The sequence below is a fragment of the Temnothorax nylanderi genome, unplaced genomic scaffold, assembly GCF_030848795.1.
Source record: "Temnothorax nylanderi isolate EJ_2023f unplaced genomic scaffold, tnyl_v1.0 TNYL_tig0003_pilon, whole genome shotgun sequence".
In the NCBI taxonomy this organism is placed as follows: Eukaryota; Metazoa; Arthropoda; class Insecta; order Hymenoptera; family Formicidae; genus Temnothorax; species Temnothorax nylanderi.
The window spans coordinates 2,841,036-2,861,913 of NW_027249065.1; the positions used below are offsets into that span (position 1 = coordinate 2,841,036).

Below are 20,878 nucleotides of genomic sequence, written 5' to 3' on the forward strand. Positions count from 1 at the left end.
TTCAACGCGGTGCATCGCGACGTAATGACACCGTGTGATACGATCCAATTAATATTAGAGCACTCGTGTGATACAGTTTTGTCAGTCGAGTCGCGCATTTATATGCGCGGAACGTAAACCAGGGAATATTCTGCTGTAATTTCAACCGCATATGTTTCGCACGGCTGAGAAAGTCATTGCTGCGACAGAAAATATAAATGCGTATCGATTTTACATCCACGGGAATACGTGCGACACGATGTTACGGTGAATAGTTATACGTTCTCTCGCGTGTAGCTTCGACTGCATTACGTCTCCGACAATGTTCCCATTTGTACGGCATATTGCCGAAGACGTTATTCAATACCAGATGCAGATACCTGAATCGAATAAAATGTATCTGATGTCGCACGATTCCGCGAACCGCGATATCAGTTCTATTACTTCGTCGCAGTTCAAAAAATCCTTCTTATTTAATTTCGTCCATAACCGAATATAACCGAGCGGAAAGGTTACAGTATATTTTTATTTAAGCACAGCGAGAATAAATTGCCAATTTATCATGTGCAACTGACAAGATTCGTTCCGGATAGGGAGACGGGGGGTGGAGGGAGATCGATAATCCGTAATGATCGTTCGATCTGCAACCGCGAATAGCCCACGCGTTGAAACTTTTATCAACTACCGAGCGTAGGCGACGTGGAGTCTCTACATAAATTCACCGACGTATGCGCCGGTGCATGTGCAGGCACCGGGGGACGCCGCATTATTTATATGCTCGCGTTCGACGTTATGCCGGAGGTAGTGCGCGGCCATAAGCTCGCTCGCGTGTATCTTCTCGTAACTGCCGCTCGCAAACACACATACACACGCGCACGCACACACACGCACACACAATTCCACAAAGTGGGGTCTCTTATGATCGCGCGCGGACTTTGAGCTCGTTGCCCCGAATGTGACACACCTTAATAGTACGGCGTTTACCTCCCTGGTCTTACTTTATACCGTGGAATCTTGCCTGATATGTCGCGTGTCGCAAATTCGGCTGCGCTTTCTAGGTTCATAAATTTATTGAAATTTCCGGCCGCTATTTATCGACATATCGACATAGGCTGTGCTGTCTCTCTATCCCGGGCGCGCTGTCGCTCGCGTTGCCGCTTGGTCTGACTATTTATCGATTCGTACCACTTCCATCGCCGCGGATTCATGCGCGATGAATAAAAGAGAGGAAGAATGACAGGCACAAATATGATCTCGACCTCGCCAAGAGCCGGCGAACGTCCACGTCGAATATCCAGGCGATTTTTATCACGACGGCGCCCGTGGCAACGAATTGAATTTGATTTTAAGAATTTAATAGCAGTCCGCCTTAATCAAACTACCGGAGCGAAGATAGTTTCTTTTTATTCGTGAGGATTCAATTCGCGACTTCAATATAAACAATTTATATGTATCTCGGACTATATGATCAATTTTAGCTGGTTCACTCGTCTCAAAGAGATAAAGTTAGAAACCGTGAAGCCGTTATATTGAAAATCGACGAAACGTAACCGAGTTTATTCCGGTCGTTTCGACCCTCCTCCCTCTTAGTTTACTCGTGCGACTTTGAACGCGTGATCGACGGGATGAAATTTCAAGACTTCGGTTCGGGAGGAAAGATAAAGACAGCCAGGAGCTGTCGTTGGGGTACGTTGCAGGTAACGACGTTAGGAGATTACGGCGCGGCGTTGACAACGGCGACATAGTCTATCATAAATTTCCAGGTCGTATACTCAGCCAGACAGGACGTGACAGGCTTGAGGATATTACGCGCGAGTGCATAAAAATTCTAGAGTGCGTCGCGTGGGTCCTAGATTCAATCGCGTCTCAAAAATGACTTCTTTAGAGTATATTCCGCCCTGTTTGGAGCAAACGCAGTACATTCTGTATATCATTACGTATCACCTATTATGATAATTTGATGATATTTAAATTATGTAAAATAATGCCGTCTAATAATGTATTTAAGAATTTGCATCAAATTCGTACTTCTGTAGGTTTTAAGGAAAACCTTAATAAAAATAATCTTTATTATGTAATTAAAAATATTGTAATTAAATATTTTATAAAATTCAAAGAGGAGAGATGTATTAATAGAGTAATTATTTTAAACCATGAAAATAATTGTAATTATTTTGTATTATTTCCGCTCAATAATTTTCAAATAAGACCGTGCAGTCTTTGCATTAATATCGCGCTACGATGCAGCGAATGCACCGAGTTTCTCTCAACACATGAGTTAGCATCGTGAACATGCTGGGGATCGCGGAAAGCACTCCCCTTCCGTACATCTCGTTCGTGAAAACGAGCGTGGCGAAACCGTGGAAGGAGGTGTCAGAGGTGGCGCACTTTCCTTCGGAGGGACCTCACGTGGAGGGTTGCGGTCGCAAGAGTGCCACGAAGACGGAAACGAAAGAGAAGGGCGACGGAGAGTGAAGCGTCGAGAGGAGAGTGCGCAATGCGGGAGAAAGGGAGGTTTCGAGAAGACGGAGAAAGAGAGAGAGCGAGAGAAGGATAGAGATGAGCTTTTCTCTAAAGAAAAGCTGCCCTAACAAAGGCGCCTTATTTCACGCCCAATGTACCCCGCCTCAGACACGATCGTTAAGATACCTATCCCTGCGAGGTGCGAGGTATTCCTTCACGCTTCTTTCCACACCCCACGAGTTCCTTTTCCCGTCTTTCCTTTCTCTTTGAAACCCAAGAGAGAGAGAGAGAGAGAGAGAGAGAGAGAGAGGCGCGCGTCATTCCTTATGGGTTTATGCGCCTTCTTACTTGCGAAGCGTCCGCGGGATGTTATCGCGACGAGGTAGTCGGAATGTGCGACAATTCTTTAATTTCACCTGACGTTTCCCTGGATCCAAGGACCGATTTGTTTAAATCAAACGAATGCTCTTTCCTCTCGACGCAAGATTCGCCTTTCTAAACCGTAAATCATCATAAACTCTCCCCGGAGGACAGCCGTATTAAAGACCACGATGATCTCTGACCCGATGAGAGCGGCTCATCGTTAACCTTCAATAAAATAAAAAAATAAAAAAGAAAGAAGAAAGGTCTAATGGTACGAAGAGATGAGAAATGGGCAGTTATAGCTGATAAAGAGACTTATTGCAACATTCCCTTTTCTTTTTTTTTCTCTCCCGCTCTGCCTCTCTTTTTCTCTCGCCTCGAGCCTGGCCCGATATAGTAACGGGTGTCTCGCAATTCGCACTCGACGCCGAATGGCGCCCAACGCACCGTTCCTTATGGGTTTACGCTTCCTGAATGGAGCTGCTGAGCCCGGAGGGGGATTTTATCGGAATATCGGTCGACAACGTCGTTACGACGCGTCGCTTTGTGCAGTTGGCGCGATTATGCGCGCATTCTGCCCGCGAGGGCCGTTCGCGAACGCTCGCCCCGGTATCGCATCACCGCCTCACCAGGGGGATCATATGGGAGGATGATAATAGCGTGATAATAAAAATGAAGAGAGCCGGCCACTCCCTCGCCGCGGTAGACCGCACTGTGGAGCGGAGTGGAGCGCGGCCGGAATTATCCGGGCGGCGGTATTGCGCGAACGAAAACGCGCTCGCGACGAGTTATACGAAATTTCCTTTTTACGAGCGGAACAGACGTCGACGTGTATATTTGGCACGGTAGTTTCTTTTTTCGCTTTTATACCACATTCCCGAAATACGGATACCCTTTTTCGGCAAGTCGCATTATATCTCTCGCGCGACACTCCGCGCGTGGGCGCAGATTTACGGCGAACTGTAAATGTAAGTTTGACAGCGGGTTTTTATCGAGGCACTGAAAATAGTGAAAATAACAGCGACGTGCGAGAGTGGCTTTTATTATTTCGCGACCTATGCCCTTACTCCCTCCCTCCCCCCCCCCCGAATTTGTTTACTCAATTTTTCATGCGGCAGCTGTCAATAGAAAACGCGAAAGCAGGAATTGGGTTCTCCGCTAACTCGTTATTCAATCGATTTTATCGGAAAGATGATATAGCGCAAAAAAAAAAACCAATTTTATAGGAGAGGAAAAGCTATTTTATAAAAGTGTGTAAAAGAAATCGATTTCTCGTTGGCGTAACGTGTCGTCCTCGCCGCAGTGCCTCAATTAGATTTTTTTTTATGTCGGCAAAACGCTCGATCTTCCTGCAATCTTTCTTTTTCTCGAGTGTCCGAAGGATGATTATCCAGAGACGAGAGCAAAGGGACGTATATAAGGGTGTAGGGTGCGATATAAGTGAATATGGATGATGAGTGGTAGCTGTGTTTTGCCGCAGGCCAGATAAGCTGTCAGCTATACCGATGGAGATTGATGCGTCTCACATTAATCTATAGCTTGTCTACCCTATTTTTTCCGTCATTAACCAGGTTTACTCTTTCGCTGGATGAGGACTAATGCGAATACGCCACACGCTCGATCATGTTATTTCATCTCCAAGACGGTTCGTGCTCAATGAATAGCTCATGAAAAATATTCCTGCTATATAAAAAAAGACAGAAGTTCTTCTCTCGAAGAATTTTATAAAAACTTAACGGCTCGTTCTTTCTTTATTCTAGATATGTGATCTGAACAATATTTCTCAGACTGTTTTCGTTTCATTTGTTAGCGTCTGAAGGAAAGTTCGTCAAAAAATTACGGAGAAAACGTTTAATTTTAACAGCAATGGAGCGCGAAAGGGAATTATCTTAGACGTCGTAGTGCGGCATAATTTTTGTTATCATAACGGAAACTAGCGATGCGAAATCGCGAGAGTCGCGGCGCATAACTCAGCCCCGTGCACACACATCCACCCCGATAACCTCGTTGCGCGCGTTATCAGCGCTTCCTTTTTCGCGTGAAAATTTCCACTTTTTATCGACGGTGCCTCGCGACGAAAACGCGATTTACTCCGGAGCTACGACTCCGTACCGGTTTTGAATTTCATGAGAATACGCCCGGCGAACTCTCATCGGAAGGAGGGGGGACAGAAGAGCGGAAGGAGGGAGATGCACGCGGCATTTTACTGAATTTTTAGAGCAATGCGAAATTAAAGCGGCTTTTAATTGGCGGCAACGCGGCGCGCCTTTGCAGACTTCTAATTTTTTAATTTGGCTCTTTGTGCGCGCGTCGACTACCTTTTATTTGACGAAGAAAATGCATTTCCTCGTTAATATTCCTTTGCTCTTTGCCGACCGTTCCGGCGGATATATATGAGGAGGTCCGGCTATTAAAAACGCTACGACGCTTTCATAAATCCCGTACTTTTTTGGTATTAAACGAGATTTCTTTCTGTACATGATTTTCCAAGCACAGTCGTTTCGCAAAAATGCTTTATTCCGCCTTTCTATAAGACCAGATTAAATTTCGTTGGGCAAGAAGCAATTATCTGATAAATTAACGGTAAATGTGATTCTCTTACCTATTTAAAAGCTTTAAAGTAATCGTTTTTCAAGGCTACGTATTTTTAGAGTAATTCCATCTTCTTCTATCACCGTGTTTCCTGCAAAGTCATTTAATTATCTGCTCTAAATTATAAGCCCTCTCTCTCCTACGTGCTCATTATGCAATGTACTCTCAAATGGCACGTCGCCGCAGTTTCGAGGTAAGGGTTTCGTTTCAAAGAACACGCCTTTTCTTTCCCACCACGTAACCGGACGAGTTTCCCTCGCGCACTTTGCCGCCGACGTAACCCGTTTGGTCTCGGGACGTCACCTCCGCCCTATCGCGAACAAGGTCGGAGGTTGTAGATGGTGAATCGACAGAGGTATGAGAGATAGTACGGGGCCCGGACAAAGTTTGTCGCAAGTTTAGATTGAGTTCAATCTCCGAACACACACGTAGACACATAAACGCACACACATACGCACACACAAGCGCACCTTCCTCGCACCTCCTATCGTGACTCAACCGCCGGTCCTTTCTCGGTTCCTTGCATTCCCAGTACGGCCAGCTTATCGCCTAATATCCAGCCGGAGGTGGAAATGTCGAGACGTTTCGTGCCCAGACCCGTCGTCTTCGGAGTTCGCGCCTCTATGCTTTCTGACCCCGACCGCCCTCCCCCTCCCGAAGGTGACAAAGTAGCCGACAAAGTAAGAATTGTGTGGCGCGGCCGTAAAGTTCTTCCTGTTCCTAGAAACTATTGACGCCCGGGATGCTTATCGGCGAAAGCGGTTTAACGTCACCTCAGCTACGTTTAACGAGCGCTTCGCGAGGGTTCAATGCAACCACCACATGGTTGCTAATGGTGCGGTTTGCTAATGCGTTTCAGGGATTGCGGTACACTGCGCGCAGAAAGTTGACAATTTCCACGAAGACATGCAGAGTATACAGTTACAAAGCCTGATGATTTAATATCAACGATATTCATAAATAAAAGAGGAATATAAAATTTGCCACAGGAAAGTATCTATTATTTACTCGTAGGGTAATAAAAGTGAGTACTTTCCTCACGCTCACATAAAATCGTTGAACGACCGGGCATATCTAAAAAAAAAAAAAAAATAACAATTTATTTATCGCCACGCTCGTCGAATGGGAGTAAATTATCGATTTCATCGCAGCGTCGCATCGGTGCAATCGTGAGAGCATTTCGGAGACGTGGAGCTATATTCCGGATGTGTCAAGCGCCTAACGACGTAACGTTGCGTACGTTAAGAGCACATCACGTAAATCAAGTTAACGCGGTACCGCGATGAAAGCCCTCGCCGGCTCGTCGTGTCGGTGAAATTCGCTCGTCGTTCTTCCCTTCCCCGCCCTACCCGTAAAATTCGATCAGAAACGCCGTATTCTCGTTGGCTGATAGCGTCATTTACCTTACTTCGCCATTTTACCGACAACACAGCGAACAAGGGAGCTATACGGCGGACGAAACAAGTCGTGCGTTTCCCCCTTAGAAATTTTTAGGGATGAACTTTTTCGCGTATATCACGTTCAATAGCGGACAGAAATGTCTAATACTTTTATTTCACTGGTATATGTACCACCGCGCATTCACCGTCAAATAAATTCTATTCAAGCTTCCTGAGTTTCCGTTTTTAAGCCGCACAGTCTCTCTCTCCCTACATTTCTAAATCGCACGGCTGACTTTTGATTTTTCGCTAACGGACATTGTCGCGCATTACGCTAAAAGCGTAAGAGAATAAACCCAGAGGAAAATATGAAAGAATGGAGATTGACGATCCAGAAGAAAAGGTAGCACCATTGAGAAAAAGTAGCACGATGCGGAGGCAGCCAGACGTCGGGCGTTTCCTTAATTGCATTTTTATGCTCGCCCGGATTTCCGGGTCGGCAAAAGGGTCCAGGGGTCCAAGGAGAAGAAAGGAGTTTATTATACCGAAGGCAGAAACTCTCGAGTCCGCGGCTAACCATTAATGCGACTTGACTCCTCCACGGAATGAACGAAATCGGTACGACGTGATCTTTGCTTAGTCGGGGAATTTCGAGCACATGGAATAACTGTCTATGTTGGTTGATGAAAGAATAAGATATAGAAGATGTTAATAAAATACTGATAAAATTTGATAAAATATTAATAAGATATTAATAAAATATTAATAAAATTCGCGATAACTTATATGAAACTAATGAATTATTCATTACAAAAAATTAAAATTAGAATGGATTTTTCATTCTGTTATTTGTACTTCAGATCTAGCGTAATTACTAAAAAACGTAAAATTTCAACAAGTTATCTGTTTTATAGTGGAACATCTTGAGCGAAGAGATATTCAAAACTAATTATAAAAAAGTCTGGCTGAAACGACGAATCTAATTTCAATCTTAACTGAAAGTAGATTGGAACTGGGAAACGATCGTCTTGACCTTTCGGAAAATCTCGTTTCCACACGTAATGAGAGATAAGAGTTCAACAATCTCTCTTAGACATAATGAAGTACCAGGAAATAAACAGAATTTTTAAAAATAATAAAAAATGCAAATAAAAATAGGAGAGTCTGTATGACACTTATATCTTCCGCGGAAAATTGAAAATTAATTAATTACGCTCAGACTTCTAGATTGATGTACATACTTCGAATACTGTTTCTCGAGTTTTCAAACAAAAGCAATCAGATTATTGTACACTGTATAAATGTACAATGATAATCGGTACGTGATTCTATACTACGTAACTTCATTATTTTTTCACAACGTAATTAGCGTTCTATAAGAGTTCCCTTATTCCGGATTGTAACTCTTCCCCGTCACGTCTCCGATTTCATGATCGGAATCACGTTTCCGTGTTATCCTAAATATCCCCGGAAACTTGATAGCGTAGTTGGACAATGGAGCAGAGTCCTGATGGAAATACGAGAAAGAAGAGAGAAGTGAATTCCGGCTGCACGCGCGCGGGGGCCGCACCGAATTCGTGTAACAGTCGCGAATAAGTTCGAACTGTCTTGTAACATCGACCGTCCGTTCTATCGGGCTGTCTCTTTCTCTCTCCATCCCCTATCTTCTCGCTTCTAGATTTATTGAAATTTTATGCGGTATCCCGATGAGGTCCGACTCGGAAAGTTTTATCGACGGCCGCGATGGGTGGTCGGACCCTACATTACGCGGGGAAAAAAAAGAGAGCGAGGGCCGGCTTTTATTTTGCTGCTCGGAGCTTATATTCCATTTTCCTGCGTTCCAAAGAGAGAGAAATCAGGTTGTCAGTTGGTCGAAATGAAAATATAAAATCTCTATAAAAAGCCACTTTCTTGATCGTAGTTGTGTGTGTGTGTGTGTGTGTGTGTTTTGTGTGAATGTGCGTGTGTTGAGTGATTGTCTTGCGTTTTAAAATATGTATACTTATTCCACTGCTGTATACTGGAAGGCTTTATAGCAACAAATTGTTGGTGCCTTACCTTTTGCTCAATTGCAATGAAGTATATATTACTATATATTTCTTTTTGCCGACCAGAATTATGTATATCGAAATAAGTTTTCCAAATATTGGAAATATTATCAATCTTGTTTAGATAACACGATTTTCGCAGTTTTATGTTGCCACTTTTATCAATCCTCTGTGTGGGAAAACCTCGAATAGCTCATAAACAAATTAATTCTGCGTTACCGAAAGCAAAATCGCGATAACGTACGTTGACACATTTCTCTGTCGAAACGACGATATTTTATATTCTCGTCCCGTATCGCGCTCTTAATTTCCACGCGGCAATATCGTTCTATCAGCGCGTGCATCGGGAAACCATTTATCGGCCGCCAACGATAGAAAGAGAGAGAGAGAGCGCGAGAAAGAAAACGTGACAGAGCTAACAGTACTCACCCTAGGTTATGGTTGTCCGTGTTGTCGGGAGCGTCGTCCGTCACGGAATCCTGCGTGAGGGGGCCCTGAGTGACGTCCACCCCCATACTGCCCAAATCCAATGTGGCGTAGGTTCTGCGTGCCTGCACCCTCGTTCCACCGCCCCCTCCCCCGCCGCCGCCGCCGGTCACCTCGCCACTTCTGCCGCCACTGCCGACCAATTCCTGATATAATTCATCGTACAGAGAACTGCCGTTTCCATTGCTGTTCAGAGCATCGTCCAGCCGAGCTGGATCCAGATGGTAGTTGGGATTTTCGAAGGAGAGAAGGCCGTTTTCTGGAAAACAAAGAGACACATTCTTGTTAGAACAGATGTTCCAAAATTATCTGCGATGTAATGTATTAGAAACGTATATTACATTTCTATAATTTTATCGGATATAAATGAAAATACTTTGTCAGAAAGGATGTATATTTTATTATTTTTACATGTGCCTGCTTAACTGTTAAATATGCATGGAAACGATCGAAGATATTATCGATGCAAAATGCGCCCCGCTATAACGACGAGGAAATTAATTATTCAGACGATTTTCAAGGCAATTCTTACGATAATTTTCATCAAACACGCAAATGGAGCAACGGAGAAATAAAACATAAAGCACGACGAAACAAAAATAGTCAAGGAAGAATAGATATCGCGTTTCAGAAATCTCTATTGTAGCGGTTCCAACTCGAGACCACTTGGAAGCAATTGTATCGTGTATTCATTCGTAGAAAATTATAGGCATCGATTTTTCGGGAACGCATGCGTAGTTACCCTCGCCGTTCCCTCTCGCTGACGTGACTGCACGTGATAATAAGCGGTCCCGTTTTCTCGAGGAGAGCATTACTTCGCGGAAATCTCGAACGGCCGCGGCCCCGCGGTTGTTTTCGCGTGCCGGCGCAACGCCACGTCACGACCGCGCGGGCGGTTTCGCGCGGCTTTAAATACCGGCAGATAACGAACGGCCAAAGGTCAAGGCTCCGGGAGTTATGGCAGACCGTGGTAGCAGATGCGATCGACCGCAGCTGCCGGTGCATGCCATGAGACATGTCGCCAAAGGTCGGCTTGATACAGGGTATCGATACGCGACCGACCGTCTCCGATATCAGAGTAAACGCCGGCGCCGGTTTTAACGTTACGGAATTCAGCGAGATCGGATGTATTTCACGTCGAGGAATCGAATTTCCGATACGGGGCGCGACCGCGAGCGTCAAGAAATTGAGAGCCGCTCGCCCGAGAAAGCGGAGCACGACAAATGTTTGAAGTTCGGCTGTGCTTTTCGCGAAAAACCGGAAGGTCGAATACCCCCGAATCGGAATCCAATTTAAGTTCGCGCTAATCTATCGCAGCGGCGATTACGGTAAGAAAGCTTGTCGTTCCGAGATCGTCCAAGACGAGGTATTATCCGAACGCGGCGAGAGAGAGAGAGTAATGGCACGAGCGTTAAAGCTTTAAGCTCGCCCGGGATAGATAGATAGCCAAGTTAAATACTGCAGTCGCGGTTATCCGATATTCCGACTATCTTTGCGGTAACTCGCACGGAATACTAATAAAATTTGTTCAGCGCGGTTAGTATTGGCAGAGTACACCTCGCTCGTTAATATAGAGCTCTCCGGCCGCAGGAATTTACATCACACAGCCATTATGATTGCTCATACATGTCTGGTATAATTGTCGACCAAATACAACCAAAAATCCACAAATAGCTTTTCGAGTGACACTAATAGAGAACAAATTTCGCGTGCAGAATCGTTAGTTTCAGAAACATCTTCGTCAAAGACCATTCTCAAATCGTTCGTCACCAAACGCTCGTTACGCGCAACCATAATTCAATCCAACGATCTGCCCGATCGATGTTCACGCTCTCGCTACTCACTGATAATCCTGAGAAAGACAACAACGGTGAGAACGGCGTTGTACAGGAAGCGACAAAACGAGTCCATGCTGGTCTGACGGCTGTCATGTTGGCGGAAAAGCTCGGCCCGATACTTGGCGATACTCTCGCAAAATAATCGGCTAAGGATGGCTTATCGATGCGCTATATCGGCGAGCGCGCGCGAGCAAACGTGCAAGAGCTCCAAGTCTCCGAATCTCTCCTTGGCCTCCTTTGTCCCTTCCTTCCTTCCTTTCTTCCATCCGCGACTCTCCTATCTGCGTCTACGTCTACCCGTCTCGCTCGCGCCACCCGCTATTGATTCGACCACCGTGAAGCCTAAAGCTTCCCCGCTTTCGAAAGGAACTTCTTTTTCGTCGGAGGGACTCGCGGCGCGAAGCTGATAGGCCAAACTAAAAATACTGCAATGTTTCGTCCCGCTTCAAACTCCCGATTCTGTACCTGAGAAACGGCGAGATTTAAATCTAAAAAGTCTATTTTTTTCTATTAAATATAAATATCGGAGTCCGATAATTCTGAATCTAAAAATCTATCCTTTACGCTCCGGATAGAAAATTCTGCGGCTCGGAAAAGGAAGCGTGCAACTAGCGATGCTATAAAATCGCAGACAGATACGCCGAACGTGAATTTGCGGATGTTCATTCTGTCCGCGTTCGCCCGGCATCGTCAATAAACACCATAGTTTCGCATTTATGGCAGACGCGGTCGCGACGTAAATACCAATCACGAATCTGCGATTCGAGAAGCGGACAGGCAATGAACTCTCATCATGCGCGTCGATATACGTTCCATCATTCAAACAACGTTCGCGCGTACGTAACGATCTTCCCTTTTATTTTTTTTCGAGGGTCGGGTTAGCGTACGGTCACACAAAAAAAGCCTATTAACTTGTTGCACATGAAACGGCGCTAAACGAGTTACGCGGTGAAAAATACGTACTTCCTTCGTGGGAGTTAATATAATGTCGAAAAAAGCAGAGTTTAACTGATCACTTATTTTAATAGATTAATTGACGCCGCTCGTTTCGTTTACAACAAAGTGGCGAGAGACGCCTCCTCGCTGATCGATCAAAGCTAAAATTAATGGCCTTGTTACTTTGAATTTTTCTTTGTTCGACGAAGCGCCAGCGTGTTAGCAACGTTTTTCGTGAGAAGTTAATTAGTTGATTAAAGAGTAAAATCGTATTTTTTGATAGCTTAATATTATCGTTTAATTTTCGGGAATAGCGAATTATTTGTGCAATTCGTGCAATATTATTCAATGTTAAATTTGTTATTCATTTATTGGAATGTCACAAAGCCCGGGAGAGTCTTTTTACAATGTATTAAAAAACGATTAAATTGAGTAATTATTTTATAACGCGCGTTGTGTGCTCCAACACCGTACTGGTAATTACAGTAATTAATAAGAGAGTGCTCTATGAAATTTATATTTACGAACAACTGTACGCGCGTTATACGAGTTAAACAGAACTGAAAGTTTAATTACACGATATTCTATGTGATATACTATCATTTAACAACTCGTTTATAAAATAAAACGTGCTTGTAAGCTTACACATACCCCGCCTGCAGCGTTATATTAAAAAATACTCTGACGTAAAATTTTATTTTTGACTGCATCAATTTATAAAAAACACTGTACTTTTTGCACACAGTACTTCTGCCCGCGGATACAATTAAACTTCTATTTATAAAAATCGACACGATTTTTTTTTTTTTCGAAAGTTCGTTAGCGTTTGATGAGGTTTGTAATTTGCGTGAAATTTAAAAGGAGGCCGCGTAATAAAATGAAATCGAAGAAAAAGGGCAAATAAATGAGCGAAAGGGCCGACAAATTGTCTGGCAACGACATTCCCCCACGTGCTCGTTAAGCCCGGTCTACCTAGACCGCAGTTCGCAAAACGCAAGACACACGCACAGCCTACATGTCAATCTAACTTCTATACACAGAGATGTTAGATTGACATGCAGACTGTGCGTGTGTCTTGCGTTTTGCAAACTGCGGCCTATGTAGACCGGGCTTTATAGATACGTGCGAGTGCGGGCGACGACTTCACTCCACTGAATGCATCTCGTTATTTTTGTCATGTAAAAATCTTGACTCGCTGGAGGGGCTCCGCGGGGAAGGTCGAACGGCGGGATGTGTTTTAAAGTTCGAGAGCACGTCCGATGCACGGAGAGGAGCTGAGCGAAAAGTATTAAGGCGACTGGCGGAGGAAGACTCTGAAAAATACCCTACGTGCTCGTTAAAATCCCATCTTAAAAAATCTCTCACGTGGCGCAACCAGACGCGCGTTGTGTCTGAAAGAGAGACAAATAAAAAAGAAGATGGAAATAAAAATTGTACGCTTGGACGCGTTTAACGAGTTCCGTAATGCAAGGAGCTTCCTTTAAATAAAATACTTTATTACATATTTTTTAACCCACTTTTTCGCATGACTGTTCTGTCTTTGAAATACTATCTTCTTTTGCTAAAAAAAAAAAAAGGAAAAAAGAAAAACAATAACGTAACACATGGAGAATATGAAAAGATTCTTTTGGAAATATTTCAGAATATTTTTGTGCAACAATCCTGTGTGTTGAAAATTCAAATTTTACGCATGCTACCAAAAATGGGACTTAAATTACACGAGTGTTTTAAAGTTCCGACTTTTACGTGCACTTTTCATGTTGAAAAAGTTTGCTTATTTTCAAGTTTGAGGAAAAAATTGAGAATTGACGGATGAACAAAAAGACGGTTTGCTAACGAATCGGCTGCGAACGAGAGATTCGTTCTAGCTACCTGTTACAGACGTTATAGCACGACAGCGTAGCGTTTGCAGTCGTTCCGCGAACATGTCTCGTTATTTCGCGTGGAATGAAGCAGTTTAAAGTTTGAACGCCTGTTGGGATCGCGGAAAGGGCTACGTGAACGAGACAATTAAGAGCGGCAAGGATAACGCAGAAATGCGGACGGTGTTCGAAGTTGTTTCACGGGGCGGTCCCGGAATTCATTCGTGAGAACGAATTCCACCAAGCTTGTGAATTTTACTTTGAACCAGATTAGACAAACTTCGCGATGCAAATGGAAAATTTTACATTATCGGCGAGTAAAGTACGCGTAATAATCTCTAATTATTGCGCCATACTGGTATGCGATAACAAAATTTCAAAACGAACGTTGAATTCAATATTGCTATTATTATCTGATTAAGAATAGCAATTATAGCAATAATTTAAATGAATTAAATGTTACTTGGATCTTGGAGGAGTCTACACGGAAACGTGACTTTCGAAAAGAGCTGAATCAAATCGGCACAGACGGGGGACAAATTGGCTGCGGGCGAAACTGCTGCTCGCGTTCCAGTTCGCGGTGCGCGGCGCAGTTGCATACTTTGGGATGCGTCCCGTTATTTCGTTGCCCCGAAGGAACTCGCACACACAGGAGTCCAACCGAAAAGTGGGCTGCTGCGGAAAGTTTTAAAGTTTGGACACGCTTTCTCATAGGGAGACGAGGGGAGAGGGGTGTACAAGCCGGAAGCGAGCAAGGGCGAAAGTACGAAGTTGAGGGTGGATGGAGAAGAGTGCTGTAGGCAAGAAAGGCAAGAAACAGAAAAAGAGGGAGAGCGAAAGGCAGGAGGGGAGAGGTAAAAAGCTCTGTCACCGCCCTCGATGAGTCACCCTATCGATTACTCGAGCGAGTGTAGGTGTAGGTAAAGCTGACGGAGGTGAGGGTGGGTTTTTACCGTGCGCCTTTCTTCTTGCCGTCGGCGTCCTTATGTAAGTCCTTCCTACGGAATATTAAGTTTCATAGACGCGGAACAACCGACCCCCATTCCGCCCGCCCCGTCTCGCGAAGTGAAGGGCGCGTGCCGGGCGAACGACGGCGAAGTTCGATCGGTGAAATCGACCGTTTGTTATCCTGCCACTTTTGTTCCGAGATGATTTTCTTTCCACTGAATTCGATGAATGAGCAATGTGAATACGCACAAATTCCAAATTAAGTAACTTTATTAAAAATATTCTTAAATATTGTACTAAACAAAATAATTCATTTTCCTGTTAAAAAAATTGAGTCTAAACCGAATCTTATACAAGAAATAACATGAGAAAGCGATAACTCAGAGACGAAAAATATATTTTACAGCATTTTATCAACTAAAAATGAAATCAACGAAAGTGTATGGCAATGCAGTAAAGAGTGGTTGCGAAAATAAGGTGATCCCTACACCCAGACTCTTATCGCGGAATTCAACGGTTAATCGATTTCTCCAGTGCGCGATTATGCGAGACGCGAGAAGTTGAAGTTCCTCGCTTCATCCCGCCGCGCGGCACTGCCCCCATAACAATGAAGTTACGCGGACTTAAATGTCTCTCGCACGGGGAAACCATGGGAGAATGGGGTGCGAAGAACCAAGTGCCGCGTCTCGTTATGGCGAAAAAAGGCCGCGGCAATTCTGAAAGCGGTCGTTAAGCTTAACGACGTGCACAAGATGGCGGCGCCGACGGCGAGACGGTAAGGTCAAGATTTTTCGGCTTGCGTTCTACGGCAACGATCTCTTATTCACGTCGTAACCTCATTTCGCTATTCCACGCGATTTCAAGAAAATTACCGGGGTTCAATCAGCGACATTGAAAGCCCGAATAATAGATGGGCTTCTATATTCTCTTCTCATTTGTTAACGATATTCACAAAGTCATGAATAATACTCATTATATATTTAAAGCGCATTTATAACGATCCGTCTGCTATTTTCCTCTATTTTTGTAACTTTGCACAATAAACATACCACTTGTACAGTAAATAAAAATTCGTTGAAAAATTATTATTTGTAAACTGTCTTGTAAATTATGTGCAAAAATAATTTTTTAATAAATAAAATAAAAATAAAAAGAGCGTTTTAAAGCTAAATATTTTTTCTTTACTTCCTTTTATGTTAAAATTTAAACGTTAAGATCAATTTGTCACATTCTATTCGTAAAAATAGAGGAAAATATAGCAGACGGATCGTTCAGTAAGATACGCATAGATTCTTTCTTGCGAGGAATAGCATATATTTCAAATAAAACGCGACACACGTCCTAATCTGCGCGAGATTGTGGATCTATCTCCATTGACGAGCGGGCGACGGCCGTTCGACGTTATCGCGGGAGAACTGGATAACAACGAGTAACGTATGAAAGGGTTACAGCCGGCCAAGGAGAGTCGGTTAGGTCTCCGGGGGGAGTTGATATGGTGCGGCTAATAGCACTTAGGGGTTGCGTGCGGCGCCGCACGTGAACGGCGCGGGCGCCGGCACGTCTAAGCGCCTCGACGCCGAGTACATTTTCCGGGTATACATACGTCACTCGCGCGATCGTTGGAAGAATCGCTGGACGAGTCCGGTCGAACAAAGAAAGACCTGGACGTGCAGGTATATATTCTTCGGGGAAGCCAATCTAGGTGACCGTCGTGGAGAACGCCGTTCTCTCGCGCCGTATGAAAAGGGATTGAAAAGACTGCTTAACTCACGCGCACCGAACGAGATCCGTTCGTGATTTATCAACGGAAACGAGGGCAAGGGAAACGAAAAACATCTATATAAGGTTTTCTTTGTGTCTCGCCGGCTCATGCAATCATTCCGGAGCAATTCCGAGAAATGTAATAGGCGCTGTTTACCGAGCTCGCAATTAACTTGGTCTTTGTGTGCACCTGCGTGCATCGAAACACTCGCATTTATTTTTTCTCGTGGCATAATATGTTGAATATTAAGAAATTATGTAAACATGTTTCTTGTTTAATAATTTTAGCAAAAATATTTCTTGGAATAACTTAGATCGATTGAGAATAAAGTATGCAATACGTCTCGTTTCTTTCATGGCCAAGGAGCTACGAAGAAATTCCACGGAATGATAGAGCACCCCGTTCCGGCCAACTCTCGCCCATAAAGATCCCTCGACAGAATCGAAATTCCTATGACGCATTCTCATGACGTTGTAGGGAGGACGTTAACGGCAGGAATAACGGAGACGAGTTTTATTATTCGAGCGCGACGCGACATTTTGATGGCGCCGATGCGATACGCGAGCGACAATAAAATCTGTTCAGTGGTAACGACCGAACCGGCGTGGCCGGACCGACCGCAGAGCCCGCGTCTGACTAGTCGCGCCCGTTTTCACTTCTACGAGCTTCACTACGAGCTCTGTATCGACTGTACCGGGACGATGTCGCGGCATTTAAAGCGTCAGCCCGTGCTTTATGGCATGTGTAAAGGTGGTACGTACAATGAATATGAATAAGTGTTCATTCAATTCGCAGGGTGGAAACGGTTGTCGTTTTAACCTTCAGCCTCCTTCCGTCTAAAATGTTTCACTGCTCGAGTGTTTGCTCCCGTCGTCCTAGGTAATTTAAACTGATGACTGAAAGATTTAACACGTCGCTGAGAAATTTATAAATATAATTATTTTATTAAATATAAAAATAATTTAATTAAATAGAAATGTTTTAAATAAAGAGAGAATAATATTATAAATAAAATATAGAAACACAAGAATTCAATTTAAAAATAAATAACATGTCACTCAATTGTAATGTTAATTTTTGTTAGTGACACTTCAAGGAAATTAAATTTAATACCTTGCGTCGGTCAGTCCGTTGTACAAATAGTAACGTTGCAGAGCTTTTCACAAAGCGTGACGGTATCCACATCAAAAATTTTAATTTAATTAGCTACTGGTTCGTTACATATTTAAAACGTATTTCCCGACGGCGGAAGGGGTGTTCTATTTTTCAACTCGTTTCGTCGAGGCGGTACAACGAGATAGCTACTTCCCTCATTGCCATTTGCTGATGCAATGGGTGATTTAATTAAAAGTGAGAACACCCAGTATAATAGCGCTTTCATGAAATGACACGTCTATCGCAAGCAGATGGAAATATAGACAAGAAAAAAGAGGTTTAAATCACACGAAAAAAATAATTTTAAATATCGTAAGTTTTCGTCTTGCGATTAAGAATGCAGAATTATTTAAGTGTAATTTATCTAATCGCGCGATCGCGTCTACATAATTACAGATAACGTCGATTTAATTAGAAGACATTCACCTATCAAGAATTCAACGAGTAATTATTCGTTTCTATTATGACAAATGGAATTTTTCAATGATGTAGACGGCTAGCTCTTCGCCAAATTCTTGATCATAGGTATTTCTTTTACACAGTTGCACAAAAAATAGCATGAGCGTATGGAATTCGGAAGGATATGTCAGAAATTAAAACAAAAACCGGAATTGCTTTCACAAAGTAGCGGTATAAAGTCATTCGTCACTGTCAAATGGCTTGAGTTATCGATCTGTTAGTATACGTAGTGACATAAGCAAGATGATTCGTGTTATTGTCAGTCGAGATATATGGAGAGAGACAGATAATCGATGCAAATTAGATTTTGTTAATTCCAAACAGTACATAAATATTATCAGCATTTTGATCCCTTCATAAATTATAATTCAAACAATGCCTTTGATATTGGTTCCTCGTTACTGTCATAAAAATACAGCAATACTTCTTTAGTATTTTCAATGTTTTTTATATTTTCCTTGATCGTCTGCATTTAACAAAAATGCATTTTTGTTAAAAATATTTTTGTTAAATGCAAATGTTTGAGAAAAATCCTAAATGTAAAATACCATGCTACACAATTCTCAGCGATTCTTTTATGGCGGACGCCATAAGTGAAGCTTCGCGGCGAAGATTGTGGGGCTACCCTCTCGATGAGCACGCAGTGTCCTCGTTAGATTCGCATTTAGATCAAAAACCGTACCGCCGTAATGAGCCAAGTTCGACCGTCGTTTTTTCCCATTTGGCCCCCCCCGGCGGCGTCGCGACGCCGCGCCGCCCGAGTCTGACATATGTACTCTTAACGATTCCCGTGGCCAGATTCCAGCAGGCGGCGGCCTTCTCGAAAACTTCTTGAAATTCGCACAGCTGACCGTCCCGATTCAGTTGCGCCGCTGCTTTATGGAGAAAGTTAGGAGAAACATGTCGAATTATCCGGGAAAGCATGTGTGGAGGCGTTTTGCTTAAAGTGCAGTTATCGTGATGGCGCGATAATTCTTCGCGATTGTGTATTTTTCCATAAAAATGATCAACACCGAATACGCTTATGCGCTTCCGGTAGATAGAGAGAGTGGGTGAAGGTTAAAGGAAACTTTACGGGGGACGTATAATGTAAAACCGGCATAAATCGCGCCACGAGAATTCCTACAAAGTGCCCTTGAATATCCCTATCGCGGTAGCTGTCGCGATAACTTCGCGAGCCATCGATTCGAGTCTGAACAAGCATGTCGACTTATACGCTACGTGTCCTCGCGACGCTTTCTCGCGGTGCGCGAAAAATAATGGCACCGTAATTTATTTTTATATCGAGGAACGATAAATCGCGATTTTACGGCGCCCCCGTTAAGATTTTAGTACGCCCCAGGAAGGAAAAGAGGAGTACGTGTCGCCGGCCGAGTCCGTGAGCTTTGCCGCTCGTGCGCGCCGCGGCAATTTTCTATTTTCCGTCCGATCCATTCCTTTGTCCATAGAGTAGACCCCCGTGATCGGCGTGTATTGCCTTAAGCCGCGGCTCGCTAGAAAAGATCACCGGATATTTCTAAACGAGACGTTTCCGAATCGCCGTTCTTCGCGACGCAGCGCGTCGGCCTGCGTCGGGCTTTTCGCGTATCTCTACTACTGCCGACGGTATGCGTTACGGATTAATTCGTCCCTTTTCGTCGCTTTTTCTTAATCCTTGCGTCGCGTCGTCAAGTTCGTACCGAGGATCAAGTTGCCCGTGACTCCGCGTTATTTCAACTGCTTTATATCTGGGCTTTTACACTTTTCTCGTATTTTGTTTTACGGTCGACGTATGTTTCGAGTAAACTTGAGTCACGAATTTATTAAGGTACCGTTTATTGCTACGCGTAAAAGCATACAGCTCAATTAAATCGTTCTGTTTCGGAAAGGTAGAGCAAAATTATACAATCTATACTCATCAATTATACGGTTAATGCGGCTTGCAGTAAGGGGTGATTTATTCTCGACGGTGGTTTCGCCGCGAGGGAAAAACATATTGTCGCCTAAGAACTTCATCCCGTCGCCCCGCCACTTATCCGGGTCTACCGTTTTACGAGCGCCCGTTTCGCCCGCTGCCGGTCTTGTCGTGGATATTTCTCGGGAAGGTGTTTTTGACCCTCGCCACCTGCATCCCCATCAGGCCGTTCCATCCCCTTGCTTCGTTTGTCCGTCCGTAGGTATACGTAAGTCTGGCGTCTCGCGCACCTTAACCCCTTAATGCCCATCGAGCAGCACGTACGCCCGCTACGACGGTCTTAGAGGCATCTTTCGGTTTTACCGTGCACCCGTAAAAGCGATATTGCAACCGGTCCTGGTGAAATTTTCACCAGTCAATTCCCCGTCCCCCGCTGCCACCACACTTGCGGCTCGACTAATCCTTTTAACTATCATCCACCGACTTTTCCAGCCGTTTACGATGCGACGACTTTTATCGAGCACGTAGGGAGCGTCGGCATTACATATAAGACTTTCTCCCTCTCTCGTTTAGGTGATCTTGAACGACGGTGGATATTATTTATGAATACGCTGCTGGAGCATGTCTCTCGGTTCACTGTCGAGTAAATTCAATTATTTGAGTAATTTTCCGGATAAGTTTTAAGTGCCAACATTCACAAGGACAAGGGAAACC

General features: G+C 43.9%; 1 protein-coding gene across 1 annotated transcript in view; it reads right to left on the reverse strand.

Moving 5' to 3' along the window:
* LOC139771981 (protein Fe65 homolog) overlaps positions 1-20,878 on the reverse strand; it is a 149,338-nt gene that overhangs the window by 36,526 nt on the left and 91,934 nt on the right. The window contains exon 3 of the mRNA XM_071705232.1: positions 9,254-9,569. Coding sequence (XP_071561333.1) covers positions 9,254-9,569 — 316 coding nt within the window. The remainder of the gene's footprint in view (positions 1-9,253; positions 9,570-20,878) is intronic.